The sequence below is a fragment of the Petaurus breviceps genome, unplaced genomic scaffold, assembly GCF_028583685.1.
Source record: "Petaurus breviceps papuanus isolate PSGF00001 unplaced genomic scaffold, PetGlider_PUasm1.0 37, whole genome shotgun sequence".
NCBI classification, from domain to species: domain Eukaryota; kingdom Metazoa; phylum Chordata; class Mammalia; order Diprotodontia; family Petauridae; genus Petaurus; species Petaurus breviceps.
In genome coordinates, this window is record NW_027186296.1 from 44727479 (window position 1) to 44749864 (window position 22386).

Sequence of the window (22386 nt, forward strand, 5' to 3'; positions counted from 1 at the left end):
GCCAGGATTACACAGGTATCTGGGTCAGAAATCAAACCCAGAACTTCCTGATTTAAAGTCCAGCTCTGCAACTTTTTTGTCCCACTGCTTCTTGGAGGAGGAAATGGAAGGGAATCACAGAAAGGGCAGTCTGTTGGAGGAGATGGGATGGAATGGGATCACTTGAACAAAGAGAGAGAGAGATGTTTGAAACAGAGGATTTAAAAACAAAACTCAAAATTTTTAAAGCAAAAAAAGGGGAATGTAACCTTTCCAAATATTAGTCCATGTAATTAAAAAGGGGGAAAATAAAAACTGTTATGAAACATTTTACAGGGTGAGGTATTTTCTCCAACTTAGCTCTAATTTTAAAATAATTATAAGAGTTAGCAATCACATCTTCCTAAGCAGATTTTAAATAAATTGATTTGAGAATATGACTAAAAGTTAATCATGTTATTTAGTAACATGTTTGGGTATTTTTACAAAAAAGTGTTTTGTTTAAAAGTGGAAAGTTCTGCCCCTGTCATAAGTTTCAGTAGCCCTGGTTTTTGAATCCTGATGTAAAGTATAATAATAGACAGAGTATTTTATTTTATTTTTTATTTTTACTTTTCAGCAGATAAAATCATTTAACCAAGATGATTTGAAACAGAATTTAGAGAAGTTGTACGGATGAGAATGAGCTCTCCTATCTGGAGCAAGATATCTCAGCTCAACTGAGAGTCCCAGATCTCACCCAGGGGAAATTCCTCAAAGTTTCCAGAGTATTGAGTTGAAGATAGGAAGATGATTAAGGTACTAGCTCCTTTACATATCAGTTTCTTTCTAGAGTCTCTCCCTTCAAGAACCTGAAGAGAGTAAGCAACTGCATGTCTGCTTTCTCAAAACCAGAAGACAGAAGGGACTGAGGGATTGGGAGGATGGTGTTGCCTTCCACAGTAATAGAGAAGGTAGGAATTGGGGAGGATTTAGGGGGAAAGATAATGAGTTATATTTTGTACATATTGAGTTCAAGATGTTTAACATGTTCTCTCTTATCTTTCAAGCTCTTGCTAATTCTACCCTTCATGAAGGTATTTCACCAATGTGATGTCCATAGCAACAATGACTATGTAGACATTTTTCCAGGGTTACATGGTAAAATATAACAAACTCTCTTCCTCAAAGACAAAACCAAGATATTTATTCAGATACCAGAAAGTCAATTCCACCATGGTAACAAAGAAGTTTATACATATCACCAATCCATGTAGCACCAACATCCCCAAGACTTCCTTCTGTTAGGCTTCCTCACAAACAAGCTTCCCTAGGAAAATTTCTCACTCTGGCTAACTGCTCTGCCTCAGCTTTCTCCCAGTTCTGCCTCACTCTTTCTTCCAGCTCTGCCCTTCCTGATCCACCCATTAGGCAAGCTCCTCCCACCATGGGCTCTAAGTGACAAACTGTGGGCTGGGCCTGAGCTCAAAGCATGTCACTTGGGCCTATTAAGGGGTAGGGAATATCTTCAGATTCCCTTAACATTACAGAAGCCATAAGACCATTGGGTAATCAGTCTCCACTAGTGAGGAAAATCTTCTGTAAAGGGGCTTTGAATCTCAGGTTTATTTTTCTTCAAGGCTGAAACTCTTTGCAGTCCCTTGCAATGATCAGCTATTTCTTTAAAGGGTAGTCTTTAGCAGAAGGAGTTTAGATATAAGGAGGTGATAAGCTGAGATCAAAAAATAAGAGAACTTTACTTTCTGATTTCTCAACACCTTTGTGAAGCAGGTAAAATAAGACTTTGGTTTATTTAAGAATGTGGTATTTCTGTAGGATTGTTTGGAATCATATTCTAGACCTGGAAAGGACCTCAGAGGCTTTCTAGTCCAACCCCCTAATTTTATAGATCAGGAAAATGAAGCCCAGAGAAGTAAAGTGAGTTGCCCAATATCACACATGTAGTAGCAGAACTGAGATTTGAATCCAGGGATTCTAACTCCAGAATTAGTGCTCTTTCCCACTGTAACATGTTGTCCTCACCCTCCCATTTCTAAACTCTTCCCCTTTGGGGAGGGGGCTGTTCCCTGTAAGGGTCCCAATTCCCTTTATTGTTCTCTCCTCTCTCTCAAAATTTAATCTTGAAAAAAAGTGTGATAATTATCTTGTATTTCTTGGTCTAAAATTGTGGTCCAAGCAGGGAGGAATAACCCTTAATAAGCTTTCTTTTCATAGGGGGCCTTTCTCCTAGTCATTTAGAATAATGCTTTGTAAACTCCTTGAAAATAGGGGCTGTTTCATTTTTGTAACTGTATCCTCATCAATTAGCACAATGCACATATAGTTGACATATAATAAATGGTTGGTGAATAAATTTAAATCAGTATTACCTCACCCTGGATTATTTACCACTTACTTTAACTTTCTAGTAAAAAGGATTTTAGGCATCAAGGAGAGACTAGGAGAGGAAATTCTTAAAGAAGAGGAAAAGACTTTCCTGGAGGCCTTAAAATCTCACCATGAAAGTAGCTAACTACTCTACCTTTCCCATACCTGTCTTTACCATTCAATGTTGGGTATAACTTTGGCTTGTTGCTGAACTCACTACTTCCCAGGTACTGTGTGCCTATAGTACTCACCTCACAGGGTTGTGAATGCTTTGAAATAAAAAGATACTTGCAATTTCTATTTAAATGCTTTGCAAGCTTTAAAAGCAATATAAATGGCAGTTAATATTACTATACTAATATTATGGTCTTCCAGTTTTCTATCAGATATGGGAAAGAGAAAAATTTATTTTGCTTATGCCTCATTTAACTTCTGCTATTGTATAGTATTAAGAAGTCAAACCATGTGTTATGTATTTAATCTAGTTCCGGATTCATTTTCCATACAGAGGGGAGGTACTGTCATCAGTGAACTACAACCTACTTTCAGCCATCTATTTGTAAACTATTCAGTTGGTAGATAGTCCCCATAAAAATCTTTACTCCCCAAATGGTTTGCTCCTTCTGGGAGGAAATAGTCCCCTCCCTTAGCAGTCAATGTATGTGTGTGTCATAGAAAATGCAAACTAATTTTAGCAGACTAATCTAAGTCTAATTAGGAAGGATATCTAGTTTCAGACCCATCCCTCCTCCTACCTGCTTAAACTGTATCCCCCTTTAAATCTGGGCACATTTGAAAACCAAAAAAAAAAAAAAAGATTTATAATTTCCCTTTTAATTGTCTGCCACTGCTATATCCTCCATCAGTCTAAATAATTGTTGAACATTTTGCATGACATGGGTATTCACATATATAGGTCTGGGTCTTTCCAACTAAATTAGCCCTAAGGTCTCAATTCCTTGCTTCTCATTGCCCAGTAACATTCCATTATATTCATATGGCACAGTTTATTCAGCCATTCCCCAATCAATGGGCACCAGCCTTGTATTTACAGTTTTGGACTACTACAAGAAATGCTGATGTGGATTTTTTTATTACATACAGGACCTTTCTGTCCTTGACCTCCTTGGGTATGAGCACAGTTATAAAGCATTTCCCATGGAGTGTATGACAGCTTTAGTTCACGGTAGTGACATAATTGTGACATAATACAGTGACATAATAGTGACATAATTTTAAAAATAACTGTAGAAGAAAAATGCCAAGAAGACCAAGCAGTAAGATAACTGGAATGCATATGATCAGAAATGGCCAAACTGAATTCAAATAAACTTGGAAAGTTTAAGCATTGCCCCCAGAATCGAAAATTTCAGAGATGAAAGAAACCATAGAAATTAATAATTAATGTTTGTTAATTTGAATCTCAGAATTCCCTTTTATACTGGGAGGTCAAGTAAATTGCCCCAAGGTCAAAAAGTAGTGTCAGAAATGGGGCTTGGATCCAGGGCTTTCTGTCTCTGAGGTCAGCTCTCTTGCCTCTCTTTATCCCTAGCACTTAACTCTAAGCTTGGCACATAGTAGGAGCTTAATAAATGTTTTTTAAATTGAATTGTACCTTAAGCTGCTTCTCAGTACAAAGGAAAAGAACATTTAACCCCAACTCCCCAAGAGACGAGAAATGATGCTTGCCTTTTTAATTTGGGGTGGGAGGCCCTGGGTACTGGTCTGTTGCTTAGGCTGTCTGACTGGATTGCTGCTTAACTGTGTGTTACCACGGCAATCTCATTTGATTGGGCTCCCCAGGAATTTAACTCCCACTGGGTGGGTGGATGGGCGAGGTATTTGTGCAAAGGCATCAGTGGAAAGGAGGAGAGTTTGCAAACACTGTTCTGCTTTTGCAACTGCATTTTCCAACCCAAAAATGGAGAGGGGGAAGAAGAGAGAGGTAGGCTCTGCCCTTAAGCACACAACTAATAACTGAGTTTAGATGTCAGAAAAGAATCTGCGGAGAACAGAAGACTGGGATGCCGAAGCATCCTTAGACTCTTGCTCTGCTCTTGCTCAAAGTAGAGATCCCAGCCTCGATTTGCCAGCTTCCCGCCTCCCTTTCAGAGGTTCCTGACGTCATCACGCACAGCCCCGCGACGCACGCACGCGCCCTTTAAAGGGGGAACTCCGCGGGTGCTGCCAGGCGCAGTCTAAGGAAGGGTGGGCAGCGCAGCGGGAGGTCGCGCTGTCGTGGCGCTGTCGTGGCGTCGCGGCGGAGCCGGGAGCCCGAGGTAGGCGGGCGAGCCGAAGGGGCGAGGAGGACCCGGGGAGGCGCGTGAGCTGGCCCCGGCGCGGTGGGTTTCCCTCGGTCTGGCCCGCATTGCGGTTGTGTTCGTTGTGGGGACAGGACTGGGAACATGGCGCCCCGGCTTGTATCCGGCCAGGGGTCTGCACAGTCCCCCTCCCTCGCCTTCGGCTCCTGCTCTGCTCCTGACCCCTTCTCCCAGCCCGGAACCGTCTCCCCTTTTCCTCCCTACCTATCCCTGTTTCCTCTTTATTCCCTCCTCGCCATATTCCTCCTCCCAGTTTCCCGTCTCCCCGCCCCCTTTCGTTAAGCACCTACTAAGCGCAGAGGGTGCAAGGGCCGCAGAAGTGTTCGGTGCAGCCTTTGTGCTCCGCTGGAGGGAAGCTCAAGAATCTAGTAGGAAGTTTATGTGCATCGCCAGCCGAATCCGAAAGCGTAGTGTTGGTGGTCGGAGGGTAGAGAGAAGAGCCCCTTCACATCAACAGAAAGTAGAAAGAAGGGTCTGTTCCTGTACCTAGACCTCAGTTTCCTCATGTGTAAAGCAGGGACAATAATAAAGCCTGAGAGTGCTGGAAGAAAGTAAATGTTAAAGCACCGTGCTAAAATAAATGTCGGGGGTTATCCCTCCTTTATAACATTAACCAGTGGGACCAAATCACCCCCTAGATTACCCCGACCCCCTTTCAGGCTGTAAATCCCTGTCATTGGCATTAAGGGAGGTATTTATTGATGAAGGATGACAGCTTGATGCAGTGGATATTACTGGCTCTGCAGTCACTGGGACCACAGTTCAAATCTAATATGTGATTCTTGGGTTACCTTGGGCGAGTCATTTTATTAACCTTGCACTTAAGTTTCCTTCTCATTAAAAAGAGGGTGTTAGACTAGATGATTTCTAGAGTTCCTTCCAGTTCCAGATTGATGATTCTGTGATTTATGAAAACGGTCTGCTAAACTTAATGATTTAACCAGTAATAACAGCTGACAATTATCAAACAGGTTTGCTTTCAAAGCATATTTTCTCATTTTAGTCTAACAGCCTTGTTAATCGATAAGTTTTTATGAAGCCTCCGTTATGTGGCAGACATTAGGGATTTGAAGACAAAAGTGTAAGTCCGTAAGCTCTAGGGGCTCTGGGTCTTTGTGGGACAGACAAAACATATTTATGTACAAAACATATACAAAATAGGTATAAGACAGTTTTGAGAGGGAGGAGTACATTAGCACTTGGAGGGGGTCATGAAAGGCTTTGGTGTTAACAGTTATTTTTCAGATGAGGAAACTGAGGCTCAGAGCACAATGACCATGGTCAATTAGATTTTAGAGTAAGGAATCTAACCCACATCTTGGAGCTCCTTATGATAATGGACAGCTAGACAGGATGTTGGTCTGGGAACATGGAAATCTAAACAGTTTGGTGATTTTAGATAAAGGTATTTAACTTTCTGGTCTCAGCTTTCTCATATGTAAAATGAGATTGGATTAAATGATTTCTAGGTCCATTCTAGCTCTGAAAGTCTTTGCTGCTTGATCCTCAGCAAGGCCCACCTTTTCATTCAGTTAATCCATGAAACATTTGGTGGGCGAACACTATGCTCAAGCCATTGTACTGGGGCTACAAAGACTAAAGATAGGATGTTGGATTCAGGAACCACCTTATCTGGACTAGTCAATTTGTATGTTTTATTGACATAGACTCTGTTCACTGAATTTAATTACTGGTTAAACTGGCTTGCTTCAATATATATAAATTAAGACCTGGAAGGAACCTTGAAGATAATTTAGTCCAGTCCCTCTCATTTTGTAATGAGAAAATTAAGACCCAGTGAGATAATTATATAGTAGAGCCAGTATTCAAACCCAAATCCTCTGATAACAAATCTAGTGCAATTTCTTATGCCATGCTTATCTCTAAAAGACCTCAGGCTTGATTTAAGGCATCCATTCTGTAAGTTCTTCAAGAGGTTGAAAAAAACGTTGATCTTAGAATCAGGAAATCTGTATATGTGAACTCCAGCTCTTTTATGTTGTTAGAGGTGGGGAAAATCACTTAATCTTTGTGGTTCCCAATTTCCCCAACAAAAATAATAAAATAATTCTCACCCAGTAGGTTTACAGAATTGTTAAGAAGATCAAATGAGATATGTATGTGAAAGTGCTTTATGAATTGTAAAGCACTGTGTGCAAATGTAAAGTATTATTTATTTCCCAGTGACGTTCAGAACAGAAATATTTGCCCTAAATAGTGATAACCAGGAGAGGACTTCCTTGTATCTGATGGTGCTGTGCAACAAAATAAGAAACTCTTAACATCAAATTCACTCTAAAGAGTTGGGTGTTATGAGGATAGGGAGGGAATTGACTTTTACATACCAGCGAATTACTTCTATTCATTCTAGTCAAGCTGACTTTTCTATGAGGTTAATACTCATCTCCATGTATTTGACTCTGGCTCCTTTCTTTTTCCCAGGTGGACATTAGGAAATCTAAAACTCCATTGAATCCAAAGCAGCAGCAGTTTGAGCTTTAGTGTCACGAGACTATGCAGGATGTCTATTGGCAATCCAGTGCTCAACTGGTGAGTTAAATCTGCTGTCATGTCTTCAAAAGAAGGTAGAGATGGGGTTGAAGGATTTCAGTCTAGAAGAATTTGGGGCAGTTTGTAGAGAAATCAAGTCATTTCGGACCTCAGCTAGGTATTGAGTACCCTAGAAATTCCCCCAGCCTGAACTCTTAGACCATCTTGGGCAGTTTATACTTTTGCTCAAGAAATGACTACGCCTCACTATTTGGAAATTGTTCCTGGGCTTCATTCTATTTGATTTGGCTGCTGATTATCTGGAGGAGAAGGTTTGTGGGTTGTTCTTGTGTACTAGAGCCTGTCTATTTAACCAGTTTTATCTTATGCTGTTTAGAAAAGAAAAGTAGGATTTAAAAAAAGAATACACAGGCTCTGTACTATTTGTTTTGGCTTGTTACTCCAAGCCAATATATTCCTCATTAAGGGATGTGTTTTGTTTTATTTTGTTTTAACAACTATATAAAATTTTTATAGTTCAGAGACTGGTTTTGTAGAGCAAAATCCTTGAAAAATGTAGATTTTGAGGTGAAGGTAAACTTCTTTGACATTTTAACAGTAAGCTTTACACTTGTTGCGTAGTATTAGAGACATGGAGTGGTTTGGTGGAAAGAGCTCTGAATTAGAAATCAGAAACCCTGGGTTTTGATCCTAAATTCTCTATTCCATAGTCCCTGTAACTTTGAGCAAAGCACTTGACTTTCCTGGGCTTTGGTCTGCTTATCTTTAAAATACCTGTTGTGCATACAAAGGACTATTGTGAGATCCAAATAAGGTAGTGTATTTGAAAGCACTTTGGCAGCTGTAAAGTACTTAAAATGCAGGCTAAGAATAAGAAATCATAATTTTACCATTGTTACACCTAACTAATTCTTTGGATGAATGTTTTAGAAAAACTTTGAAAAAAAATGTAAATATACTGTGATGCTTTATACATAAGATGGTATAGTATGGGTATACTTTTGTCATAATATAGATTTTCATTTTGAAAACTGGAAAAAGTGAAATCTACCATTTTGATTGTTATTAACATTATGGTGTTTTATATGTATGTTTGCATTTGTTGCAGTTGCTACAAATGCTTTCTCCGTGGACACGCTTATATGCAAAAATGAGCAATTTCATTAGTATTGTATCTTACCACCAGTAAAAATTGCCTTCTTACTTAATAAATAAATTTTTTTTTCATTGCTGTGATAAAAAAAAAAATTCATCTCTTGTTGAACCAACCAACTTTCTGATGATGAGCCTTTCTGAACTTAGCTAGGCTGGTGTCAAAACTTTGGAAACTTATTAGGACCTACCAGATAATACTTACTTGATTGTTAACATCATAGTTCTCACTTGCCAAGATGGGAAAAATAAAATCCTAGGATTGATAGAAGTACTTTCGATAGATATCCTTTAGCAACTTTTCCCTGTTAAAACTGGTATATCCCTCCCCCCCCCCAAAAAAAAACAAACCCTACCTACTAAAAAAGGGAGAAAACCATCCTAAAGCAACAAACCTTCAGTAATCTTTGTTTTTATTTTTTTACACAGAATGTACATCTTAGCAAAACAAAGATTTGAAAGCACAAATAAGGTCCGCTTTAAATCCTGTGCAGTTAACACTTTTTTTCCCTTTAGGGGCTATATATAGGATGGGTGGGTAAGCTTCACTTGTGACATTTTAATTCTGATAAGCACTTTGAATTGCCCCATGCAAATAAATTGCTTTGCTTCATAGGGATGTTTCACCAAAAAATGGTCTGGATGTATTTTTCTCGCAAGAAAAATACGAAGAGTATTCTTTGACTCCTACTCTAAAGGAACTACTTATTTTGTCCAAAAGGTAAAAACCTTGATTTATTCTTTTCTTTGTAGAATTGTAGTATTTCATTTCTGTCATAAAGTTTATTAAATTTTCATATTTAATTGAAAATTTATAAGGTTATTATTGATAGATTTTAAAATACCTAATCCCAAAGAAAATGTCCATTCACCATCTTTTTTCTTAAGGAGTTATGGTATGAATTATTTACTGTGTAGATAAATCTTCAGAAAAAAACAAAAACCTGAAGGCAAAAAATATTAACTATTTAAATTGGAAGTAAAATTGCTTTTTAATTTTAAAATTTATAAACTGTTTATTTAATATTTATGTTTTTACTTGATGGAAAAGTAAAAACTTAACTGTATTCATTCATCAAGAAAGGGACAGGCAATGGTTATGCAAGGACCAAAACAAAATAGTTCTTCCCCTCAAGGAGCTATTGGGAGAAATAGCCTGTTACACAGATGCTAAATATAAAATAGATACAAACTCTTTTCCAGGGGGAGCATGAGGGAGGCTTAGGTTTCCTGTTAGATGTAGCATTTCATCTGAGCCTTGAAGGAAGTCAGGGCTTCCCTGAGGTAGAAGTAAAGGAGTGAGTGCACTTCAGGCTTGGGGGAAGATCCTTGTGCAAAGAAGGAACACAATGACTAGAGAGTGACAAGCCACTTTCTCTGCAACATAGACCTTGTGAAGGTAAACAGTCATTGAATAGGCAGGAAGGGATACAAAAAACTGGAACTCACCCTGACCTCAAGGAGCTTGTATGTAATAGCCTGTAAAGTTTGGCTAGAGCCAGAGGAATTTGTGTTTTATCCTAGTATCATGGAGTAGAGCTGGAACAGAGGAGTGACATGATCACAATATCAGGAATATTAAGAATATCAATTTGGCAGCTATGTGGAGGAGAGACTGGAAAGGAGTGAGCCCAGAGGAAGACAAATTAAGGCCATTGAGAAAGTCCAAGCCACCCAAAAAAAAAAAAGCAACATTCATTGTATCTACTTTCTCACTTCCCACTCCTCCAGCCCTTGTAGTTGATTTCTTTCTCTAGGGCTCTCTCTAAGCTTACTAATGATTACTTTGTTGCTAAATTCACTCCTCTTTGTCCTCATTGGTCTAGAGCCCTTTTATTAAGGGAATTTGTTCTGTCAAGTTTGGATTTAGTAAAAGAGCCGCACTTGAGGATCTAGAGGGCCGCATGTGACCTCAAGGCCATAGGTTCCCCACCCTTGGACTGAACCTTTCCGCTGTATTTGTCACCATCAATCACCCTTTTTTTTTTTTTTTTGGATATTCTTGGGTTTTCTTGACACCACTCTGTCATTGTGATCCTAGTACATTAGGATTTAATGAATACACTTTTGTTTCCATGCTTTTTTGTGCCCTTTTTGATTTTATAAACTTTGGTTTTATTCCCCAATAGCTTTTATCTTTCTTGACAAAGGTTTTTTGAATATTCTTCATGCTGTGTTCACTTCCATTTTAATTGATCTTCTTCAGCAAAATAATTGCTCTCTTGAGCCATACAAAACTACATGTAGCATTCTAGGTATGAACACATATTGCTGTATGCAGGACAATAGTGTTTAATTTTTCATTTCAACTGCACTTTTTCACAGTGGCATGGGACAAATGTGCTTAGCCTCCATATTTTGTGGTTGTTTGTATATTCTTTTGTTTATTATTTTGCACCTGAACTAAAATGTGCTTTTCTTTAAAATCAAAATTTGATAAACCAAATGAAAGAAAGCCTACAGTAATTGATGTGATTTTTCTTGTAGCTTCAAAAAACAAAAGGAGGAAAATTATATAACAAAAATATTTTCCCAGTGCAAGCAGGGATTAAATCATTGTTTGGTGTGTGGAAAATATTACATTTGTGATTACTTACACTTTAGGACATAACCAGAAATTTTAACTTGGTTTCTAATCTTATCTTCCCAATGCAGTTTTCAATTTAGTTTCATTTAAAACTGATCTGTTGAAATTTAGTATTGTTGACTTAATACAAAAACAAAAAATACCATCAATTTCCATTTTCTTCATTATTTTGTTACTTCAGTTATGGAACTGATTTTTTTTTAGTAATTATTACCTCTAATTATGTTCCCTTCAAAAATATGAGCTTATCTTGTTTATTTAAAGATAAAATTTTTCTTTTAATTTACATGTGAATATTTTTTGAGAGTTTCAAGAATTAAAAACTGTGGCCACGATGTTATTTATAGCTTTTGGTTTTAAGTTAGAGTGAAAAAAATTAACTGACTAGAGGATTAACTTTAGAAAGTTTTAAGTTGTATTAGAGAGACAAAGGAAAATATAATCAAAATTAAGAATTAGAATTTATAGAGGTAGGGTATAAGGAGCATTCTATAAATTTATTTTTAAATAAATTCCCCAAACTTTTAAAGTTTACATATTGGAAATGGAGCAGTTTTGCATACATATACACTCTTCTTTTTCCTAGGACATCTGAATAGAAGAGAAGATGAGTAGGTAATTGACAAAATGAAGGGAAAAAACTTCAAACCATCAACCGAAATAAAATATAATGCTGTAAATGTGGGTAGAGAAGCCCTGTCACATGCTTTTGGTTTATATCCTGATGAAGATTTTGACAGCCATTCCACACTGAAATGATCTTGATGTGCTGCCACTTCATTCTTTGCTGAATGTAGCCAATTTAAGAAGCTAGAATTTCTTGACATTCCAGCATTGGCATATCTGAGTCAGCATCTTGTTGCTGCAGTAGCTTAATTAAATTTGCCAGTTTGTGCCACAAGGACAGACATGTTCTCATATTTAGAGAGACAGCTGTGAAGCAGTATTGTTAAGAGTTGTGGACACGATACTATTAGGTTTGAATAGCTCTCAAGACTTTTTCTTGTGAGAAATCAATTTGCTGTAATACATTTCTCCCAAGATCAGCAGTTAATGTTCATTTTGTTAACCTAAAATATGCTTATTTTTTAACAGTTATTGGAGAAAGCTTAGTAGCTTAACTATGTCTTCTTTAACCAGCATTATTTTTAGAGCCTACCTTTAGTGTCTATTCCTAGAATACTTTCCCTATTCAACACTTGCTTATTAGCAATTGGAATTGCGTACTAACCATCTGAACTTTCAAAACTAGCAGATCTTGAATTTTTGCTTTATGTCCTAGCTAAATATTTTTTGACTTGTTTTGGCCTTTAGTCATGTAATAGTAAAACTTTTTATGCATTCTGTTCACTCCAGATATTGGGGAACTTAGTAAATATGGGTATTATTAAAAGGGATTCATTCCTTTTTCAGACATTTATCTGGATAATTCTTCCTTGTAATCTCTGATCGTGAAGTACCAAGGGCTCTAGTTTTTTTTTTTTTTTATGAGTTGCCCGTAGTGTAAATATCTCTTAAGTATGTAGGATCTCATTTGTCAACTATACAGATCTGGTGACCTGGATAGATTTTTCTCCCCTGTCATTTCTATTCTTTATTTTGGGAAGTTTATCTTTCTGTGTCCAAACCAAAAGCTAAAGGATTGAAGCCACAGTGATAGATCATTTATCAGGGAACATCATCTTAGAGGGTAGCACAGGTATCCTGGTAGAGATTTCAGTTACTATACCTCAGTGCTGATCAAGTAGGATAGTTTTTTGGATAGCCTTTGATTTAATATTCCTTGTCAAGGAATTCTATTTGCAAACTAAGAATGGACCCAAATTACAAACAGGAAGAAAAATTTTGCATTGACATACTTCATAATTTGAAAACAAATAGAATAATGGTTAGCTATGTATAAATACATATAGTTAAGAGTTTCTGGACTAATTTATTTCTGTTTCTCATTGGTGCCTTTTCACTGTTTAAAAAAAAAAAACAAACCAAAACCATTAACATAATGAAAATTATGTAATTTTTTTTTTCAACAAGCAGGACAATGCAAAAAACTCTGCTTTGCTTGTGAGACATGGGAGTTTGGGCATGCACATGACTGCTATAGGTACTTGTACAGAATCTCCAAAACTATTAACTTATTTTGAGGGATGAGATGGGACAAGAAGAGCAATGCTTAGAGATTCTCTTCAGTGTTTGAGAAGATAGGATCTTGAAATTCAGAATCTTCTAGTAACTTTGTCAGTTCAGATTGCACAACCATTGCAAGATCTGCTTTTAGTTGGCACTGATAATCATACTAATTTGTTTTTCTTACACAGGAATTTGAGTTTAATTATATATAATTTGCAACAAAACAAAAATATATTAAAGCTTTGTAATTAAATTTGCAAATAAATATAACACCTGGATGGATAAATGAAAAGATTCCCTTATTCATAAAGAAATAATAAATGAAGTATAAGACCAGTATCTCTGTCTTTCTTTTTCTGTATATCAGCTGAAAGGTAAGCTTGTGATACAATAATGTCCTGCAGAATATTTAATCTATAATAAATGCCAGAGCTGCAAGATGCAGGTGGTGGAGCTTTGATGGTACTCCAGAATTTACTCTGTTAATCATGATGTATTCTGCCTGGTGATTCAGAATCAAGAAACTCCACCACTGTCAGCCCTAATTTTCAAATACCAATCTTCATGGTAAAAAACAAGTACTTCTAAATTGTAATTAATTTTCCCCCCTCATTTCAGACCTATAGGAGAAAATTTGGATGCATCAGCAAACCCTGTGGAAAATGAGCCAGCAGTTAATTCAGCAGCTCAAGCAAATGGGGATGTTAAAACCACAATAGAAATTGTTCCTTTCCCAGAACCAAGAATTCCTTATCCTTATTTCTCTCGTTTCTCAGAAAGAGAACAGAAGTGTTATGTGGATTTACAAAACAAATACTCAAAAAAGCCTATAAATTTCAAGACTTCAGGGTTAAATAAAAAGGAATATTTCCAGTACTTGGTATGTATTTTCTCCTTCTGTTTCCTTAAAAATTGTTGGCAAAATTTATTTTGTAACTGTCCACTTAAGAATTTAAAAACATTTGTATTAAAGTACTTATTGTAGCTAAAAATTAAAGGTTTGAGTTGTGGGTTGAGAAAAGCTTTAATATTTCAAACATGAAAATGTATTTCATTCCCTTTGTTTTGTTTTCATTGATAAATGGGAATAGTCCATTTTAACCTGTTTCATGGTGGTTTTGAGATTTAATTGAATATAATAGTCCATAATATATTTTGAACTGACAGATTCATACAATAGTTGTTTATTGGGCATATATATGAATTTAGAAGGCTTCAGGTTGAATCTTGCCTCAGACGTGAGGTGTATGACCTAGGATAAGTCACTTGACTTGTTAACCTTACTTTAACGCTTAACCACACTTTCCTCATTCGTAAAAAAGGGATTAAAATGAATTGGCCTCTTAGAGTTGTCTTGAAAATTAAATGAGCTAACATGTAAAGAGTTGTGGACATCTTAAAACACTATATGAAGATTATTATTATGTGTATTTTCATCAGAAATAATAAACTTAGTGTAGTAGTTTTTAGGCTATCCTTTAATGAGCAAGAACTGGCTTTGAGTCCTTTCTCAGATACTATTTTGCTTATGTGACAGAGTTCAGTCACTTCCCTCTGGGTCTCAATAAGATAGCTGGTCTCAGACCTCTAAGGCTCTTCCTGCTCTAAATCTGTGATTTCATGATCCATGCCTCCTTTTGGCTTGGGAGTGACTCTGAGTTTTCAAAGGCTGGATTAGAGGGCCATGTGTGCTGTCTAGCCAGTCCTAACAAGCTGGAAGGGCGTCACACTTGATTATAGTGATGGACTATCCATTTCTGCTGACCAGCATAACAAAATTAAGAGAAGCTTATCCCCAACAAATAATAGGTGGTCTTCTTGGCCAAAGAACTCATTAAAACCATTTATGAAAGATATAGCTGATGAAGTAATGGATCTTTGGAAGTATTGAAGCTTCTTATATGTGCAGGGTGCTTAACCAGGTACCTAAGGAATACAAAGACAAGGCTTAGTAGCATTTACTTTCATAGAGCTTCCAGTCCTATAGTTTGCAAATTCTTTGAGGACTAGAATTTCTTTGCCTGTGTTTTTCTTTCTTTTTTTTTTTTATGAGCAATCGGGGTTAAGTAACTTGCTCAAGGTTACACAGCCAGGTGTTTCTGGGTGGGTGCTAAGTGTCTGAGCCCGGATTCGATCCCCATGTCATGCTGACACTGGAGCCGGTGCTCTTACTCACTATGCTACCTGGCCGCCCCCTGTGTTTTTCTTTAATTCCTGCTTTATTCAGATATAAGTTATAATAGCCAAGGAAATGGCTAAGATACGTTATAATGAGCCTCCCTTTATTTTGCATATCTGCATTTTTTTAGTAGTTGAAATAGGATTTGCCTCTTTATTTCTAATCCAAAATTGAATTTATTTTGGTTTCTGTCAGATCTAGTAATTTGAGAGTTAGAGTGATTTTTCTGGATTACCTGATTTCTGATTATGTTTCACAGTAGAGACTTAATAAAAGGATTTCACTCTAAAGGATGATATAGACTGTTGTATTGGGTAGGCAGTTAGGAGGTTAATGGATAAAGCACCAGGCCTGGAGTCAGAAAGATCTGAGTTCAAATCCAGCTTCAGACACTTACTAGCTGTGTAGCCCTGGGCAAGTCACTTAACTCCTATTTGCCTCAGTTCATCATCTGCAATATGGGGACACACTGGAGAAAGAAATGGCAAGCCACTTCAGTATCTTTGCCAAGAAAACCCCATGGACAAAATCTATGGGATCATGTAAAATCAGGCATCACTGAACAAGTTGTGTTTTAGTGATAAATAATTTTAAATGATTATGATGAAGAGAAAAAAGATTTCAAAAACTTGATTGAAAAGTAAGTTTAGATAAGTTGGTACATCCAAGTGGAGGAAGCCAAACTGACCAAATGAAGAGTCTTGAGCTATAGGGCATTCATGCACTTTGTTTCAGGTGCAAAGCTTAGGATGGAAATATGCTAACCAAATTTTGCCTCATAGCAAATATATGAGAATAACTTATTTTAGTACATAAGCCAAAGTTTTATTGACTTTGAAATAAATTGATGTAAATAGATGTTTCTTTAGTGTCTGAACAGAGTTATCACAGGTAAAAATTGTTATTAATTTTTCTTAAATTATTTTTGTGGCAGACTTTTTATAAGGTGTTGAAGATAACTCCTTTATTACTAAGTAACAAATTCTAAATTATTCCAAAGGAAGGAGATTCTAATTATATTTAAATTTTGAATTTTAGTCTTCTTTAAGAAGTCTTCATGTTGAATTTTTTGAGGAAATTATTAACTCAAATTATTTGTAAAGATTTTGTTTTTAAAATTAATTTATGAATATATTTATTTTCTGTACCTATTAGCCCTTAGTTTGCCATAATAAAATAACTTTAAACAGAATGATTTGTTTAAAAATATTTGGTTAAGCATTTGAACCCATTCGTTTTTATCAAAACATGTATACAAATTTATTTAATGAACATTATGTTATATAATGCAATAATGAGATTGGAAAGATGCTAAAATGGATTATTGGACTTTTTAAAATTTGCTAAAACACTTCATTATTCCTCCATGTGTTGCCAAGTATTGTAGTAGCTTTGCAATAACGCTTCAGCCTAAATAATTATCAGAACTCTCACTCAAATGATTCTTATACCTTAGCCCATTTTTTTTTCTTTTCCCTTTAGGACATGAAAAAATGTGTAAATGATGAAGTTGCTGAATTTTTAAAGTTTCTTCAGAATGCTGCGAAGAGTTGCAGTCAGGACTATGATATACTCTCAGATGAAGCTGTTCTATTCACAAAGGTAAAGAATAGTAAAGTTTGTAGATAATACAATTTATGGAAAATGAACAACGTTCAACAATATTTCAAAATGTTTTTGCCCTTAGTATGCAGCAAATTCTAAAACGTGTTTGCATATAAGAAGCAGCATGTTAGAGTAAAACAAGAACTCACTTTAGAATCAAAGTACCTGGGTTCAAATTGTCTTGATTCTTTCTACCTGTGTGACCTTGGACAAGTAACTTCCCTGGGCCTCACAAGTTTTCTCAGGTAAAATGAGGGGGTTGAATTATTCTTTAATGTATTGTAAAGGTGAAAATGTCTTAAGCAGTGCTAGTCATAGTATCACAGAATTTGAAATTGGAAGGGATCTTGTGGCCATCTAGTATAACATATGCCCTGAAAAGAGTTTTCTCTACAAGTTCTCCTCAATGTTAGAAGAACTTCATTGAAAGAAATTCCACCATCTCCTGAGACAGCTCATTTTACTTTTGAGATAATGCTGATTGTTAAGATTTTCTTTATATCAAGCCTAAATTTGGCTCTTCTGTAAGGGCAGGCAGGATACTGAAGTCACTAATCAGGAAACCATAGTGAGGCAAACTAGACAGGGCAGTACATTGACTTTAGTATTGCCACGTCAACCAACATATGTAAAACTTAACATATCCAGTGATTTTTGGCTATTCAATCAAATTAACTAGCTAACTATGGAGATTAGGACCCTAGCATGTTAAAGCATTAGTAGTTCAGTTATCCAGCAGATGTTAAGTGCTAATTACGATTTTATAGTTTTACCCACAGATATATGATCAGATCTGAAAAGTACTTTTTATTGTTTAGAATTGATCAACTGAAGCATTTTTTTAATTTCTAAAAAAAAAAGTGGCTTAAATGCTCCACTGTGAGGTACTGTAGTCAAAGAAGTTAAAAGATGGAAAGAAAGGACCCATATACACCAGAATATTTGCAGTATCACTTTTTGTATAGCAAAGAACTAGAAACAAAATGCTTACTCTTTGAGGAATGGCTAAACAAATAGAGAGTATTTTAATGTAGTGTGTTACTATTACATAAGAAATGAAGACTATAAAGAGTTCAGACAAACATGGACAGACTTATATAAACTGGTACAAAGTGAAGTAAGGAGAACCAGGAAAACAATATACCTGTCTCTTGTAAAATAAATGGGAAAAGCAAAAACAGAAAAAAAGAAATAATATAATAGTTAAAATAACCAAGTTTAGTTTCTTTGTAATCCATGTATTTTATTTTATACAAAAAAAGAGCTAAAAAAATGTACCCCCCTCTCCTTTGCAGAGGCAAGGGACAATGGGCATAGAACATTGTGTATGTTGACTGACTTGATTGATGTATGTTGATTAGGTTTTTCTCAACTGCTTTTTTTCTCCTCTTTTTTTGTTATAAGGGAATGATTTTCTAGAGAGGGGAGGATATATATGGAAATACAGCTGATATAAAATAAGATAGGAAAAACTTTTTTAAAAAAAGAAAAAATAAAATTTACAAAAGAATTATGAGGATTAACTTTTTGCATGTGAACTGAAAGGTAGGAAGTTTTGTGATCCTTGTTTTATGGGATCTAAACATGGCTTTCTACTATAATATCTAGCCCATTTTTTCATGTGTGAAATAAACTAGCAATAATTGTTGTTTTGTTAGCGACATTGAGTAGGGAAGGCATTTTTAATAAAATTATTACCGAAGTATGATTTTTGAAGCATTGAAGAAGTTAGCTTTCTTTTGTTTTTTTTTTTTTAGATCCATTGTTTTTGAAACAAGACATTTATTTTTAATAATTTTAGATTCCCTGAAAGACTTTGTTTTGCATTACCAATGTCTTCCTAATATGGGAAGACTCATTTAGGTAGTGTGGCGATTGAAAAAATACAAGAGATATAGTTTCTGGGTAATTTAATCATTTTATTAATAAGCCTGCCACATCCATTAATCGAAGGATGGTCATTTGGCTGTTTCTCTTAGACCAAAAGACAGTCATGGTAGTGGGATCATAGTTTACATACCCTTTGAAGAGTAGCTTCTTTGAAGCTGTACTTTGAAGAGTACCCAGGGTGATTGGTTAATAATGAGAGAATGAGTATTACAACGCAGGGCTGAGAGTGGCAGCATGTCACCCTTGGATAGAAAGACTGTCTCTATACCCAGACTTCCCCCAGCCGGGGGCAGTCTGTTCAAAAGATTTATGTCCCACCCAAGCCTAAGAAGAACACAATCGCTATTCCACCTGGGTGAAGTCTCAACAAGAAAGTTAGTCCAATCTCATTATCAGCAATGTCCTTAAAGAGACTGAGCTTTTAAAAATTAGGACTTTAGAAAAAGGGGAGAACTCTGGATCTCCCCAAATCATTGATTATTAATAATAATTTCTCTCGTAGACTAGTACATAGATAGAATGTCTGATACAGCAGCTGCATCCTCAGTTTTTCTGGACGGTTACAGTTTGATGAACAGAAACATACTTTTAGTGAAGCTTTGAAAAAGCAGTATCTGTCAGGATCGTGTAACTGGCAAAATAGTGAAGTGGTTATTTTCTGCAAATTTCTCCAATCTTAAAACTTCAAAAGAAAGGAATTATATTCTAGATGTTGAGTATTATTGCTGATTCTACAAAATAAGAATGCACAACCCCTCTCTAAGATACAAAGATGTGGGCTAGATCTGTTAGTTCATTGATGTAGGAAACTCTTGGATGATAAACTCTCAATGCAGGATAGCACCTTCTCTGCATCTCAGAGTCTTAGAAAATTGCCTAGAACACAGGTTAAATGACTTGCCCAGGGTCACACAGCCAGGATGTGTTGGAGGTAGGACTAGAATCCAGGTCTGGCTTTCTATCCACTGTACCATTTTGCCTTTGGAAAGGGAAGGTTTAGAAAGCCTTAAGAATTTTAGTACTTAAAAAAAAGGAGGAGAGTAGCTAGGTGGCGCAGTGAATAGAGCACTAGCCCTGGAGTCAGGAGGACCTGAGTTCAAATACGGTCTCAGACACAACACAAAAAACTAGCCATGTGACCTTGGGCAAGTCACTTAACCCCAACTGCCCTGCCTTCCCTCCAAAAAAAAAAATAGCAAAAAAGAAAGAAGAATTTTAGTACTTAAGAGTTCCCATCCACTTTCCCTATCCCCATCTTATTCTGTATGTCCACAGTAGAGAGCGTAAGTAAGCCTGTGTATCAGCAATGCCATATTCACAATGCCTAATGCTGATATAATTATCCATTACAAAATACGTCATGCTTGCCATATGGGGAAATAAACTAGAAAATTTATTAAGATACTAAAAGACTGAGTCCCAAAACCAGAAAGTGAAAGCCATCAGAGTAGTTATGATATTGGCACAGGTAGATAAAGTAGAAAGCACCCACATTTTCAAGCCTTTAAAACAGAACAGGCTACCTCAGGCAAAGGTCCTCCTCTCCCCACGCATAGCAACCACCCAGCGTCCTGGAAGCGCGCTCCCAGCAGCTCCGGCCCCTGGCAGTGCTCAGCAGGAGTCCTTAGCAGAAAGTCCTTAGCAGTCCTAACTCAAAAAGGGCTTGGCGCTGCCGCTGCCTCTGCTGCTGCCGCCGCGGTTGCCACCACCGCCAGCCACCCGCAGGAACGCTAGCTTGGCTTTCGCTTTCTCTTGCTCCGCCCCTTCCTGCTACCTCAGCACGTCCAATGGGGCATGGAAGATCTTTAAATCCCATAACCCTTACAGCCTGCTTGCTCTATGAGACTTGGGGCTCAGCTATAGGGCTCTCTCGTAGCAGTGACTGCCTGAAGCATACCTCCACAATAGCAGAAAATAGCAGACTCTGTTTCTGTCCCATCTGTGTGATGAAAGGGGATATTGATGGAGGATGGAGTGGTACTCCAAACTATATGCTGGGACAGGGGGTCTTAACCTGGATCCTTAAACTTTTTTTCATTGATAAATATAATATTTGAGATATATATTATTAATTAAATATAATATTTAATAAATGTAATTGGTTTCCTTTGTAATCTTTTTCATACATTTAAAAACATTCTGAGAAGGTCCATAAGCTTCACCAGCCTGTCAGAGCAGGGTCCATGATACAAAAACAAAAAGCAAAAAACCCTTGGATATGAGGAAGGAAATTGTAATTTGCATAGGTGATGAGGGAAAGGGCACTGGAATCCTGGCTGGGACCAGTCCTTTCCCCCAAGAGGCTACTTAGGTTACAGACTTAGGCCCAGTGGAACACATCTCCAAACCTGAGAAGGCTGAGGCTTCATGATAGTCAGGTGTCATTTATCTATGCAGGGACCAGAGTGAGGAGGAGGAAGAAAAAAGCTGAAAGACCAAAAAAGAAAGCTAAGGAAAGAAAACCTGAATAAAAACCTACAAAGAAAGGAAAACAATATGGAAGCGATCTTGCGAAGTGAAGCCAAAACACATTGACTAAGTATAATATAAAGGAAAATGAATCACTATTACTTGATGAAAAAGAGAACCCTGTAGATTCTGCAGAGATCTTAGAATAATAGCAAGAATTCCAAAATGGTTGAAAAGAGAAACAAAATTCTTAGAAGAAGAAATTAAGAATTAATTTAGGTTGGAAATCAGAACTTTCAACATAGAATTCAAAAACCCAAAACAAAAATTAAACACACGTTGGAAAATCTAAAAAAGTAGAAGCTCTACTACAAACCTACTGTTCGCCTTGAAGACAGGAAGCATAGAGGCAACTTCAGAATTACAGGGTCTCCCAAAAGAACTTGAAAATTAGAGAACCTCTATTCCATGGTGCCGGAAATAATATAAGAAGGTTGTCTAGAGTAGAACTTCTGACTGTAGATAATAAAGTATAGACTGAGAGAATCTACATGTTTCTGCTAGAAAAATACCCAATAAACTTTGCAAGTAGCCAAGAGAAAGATGTGAAGAAAGACAACTTGAATAGCATTGCTATTCTGTGTTCATGGAAAAAAAAAACAAACAGAGATCAGGTTGTAATCCTATGTAACATATCCTGCAAACCTGTGCCTCATCCGCAACAGATACTGGTTGCTACATAATATTACTATTTTCACATTCATTATGTGTTATTTGCAATTATGTTTAGTTATACCCATATTTTGCTTTATTATTTTAGATCTGAAATAATTATACAAGTAGATTTATTTTTGTGAAATTGTTAGAAAAATATTATGCATGCTAATTCTCCTTTCTTTTTCTTGTAGCAATTTTTAAGTGCTTCAGTTGAACAAGTGAAAAAGTATCCTGAAATTTACTCACTCCATGAAATCACTAGCTTAATGGGATTCCTCCCAACTAGAACAGAGATGGGATTAAAATTAGAAAAAACTGTTCTTGCATTGGTAAAGTATATTTATACTTCGAGTATTAATACTGTGTTTTAAAAAATTTATTTCTGTTCATTGAACATAGACTTCATCTTATATTTTGAGAGGGTTTTGATATGATAAGATGTATTTTTTACTGTATTTTTAAGTACTTAAATGGATCACTGATTTTATCAAGATGGGCATCTCTTCCCCTTGTGTGGATTATCTATCAACACATTATGT

The 22386-nt window shown here is 36.5% G+C and overlaps 1 protein-coding gene across 4 annotated transcripts in view; it reads left to right on the forward strand.

Moving 5' to 3' along the window:
* The first annotated feature begins 4464 nt into the window (after positions 1-4464).
* The window catches only part of ICE2 (interactor of little elongation complex ELL subunit 2), a 64782-nt gene continuing 46860 nt past the window's right edge, over positions 4465-22386 (forward strand). Inside the window, exons 1-6 of one of the 4 annotated variants that reach the window (XM_069098393.1) lie at positions 4465-4625; positions 7110-7217; positions 8947-9051; positions 13666-13927; positions 16709-16828; positions 22039-22176. In XM_069098393.1, the coding sequence (XP_068954494.1) occupies positions 7189-7217; positions 8947-9051; positions 13666-13927; positions 16709-16828; positions 22039-22176 (654 nt within the window). In that variant the 5' untranslated portion in view covers positions 4465-4625; positions 7110-7188. Of the gene's footprint in view, positions 4626-7109; positions 7218-8946; positions 9052-13665; positions 13928-16708; positions 16829-22038; positions 22177-22386 lie in introns of those variants that run through there. The other 3 variants (XM_069098395.1, XR_011170284.1, XM_069098394.1) reach the window with 3 other exon arrangements.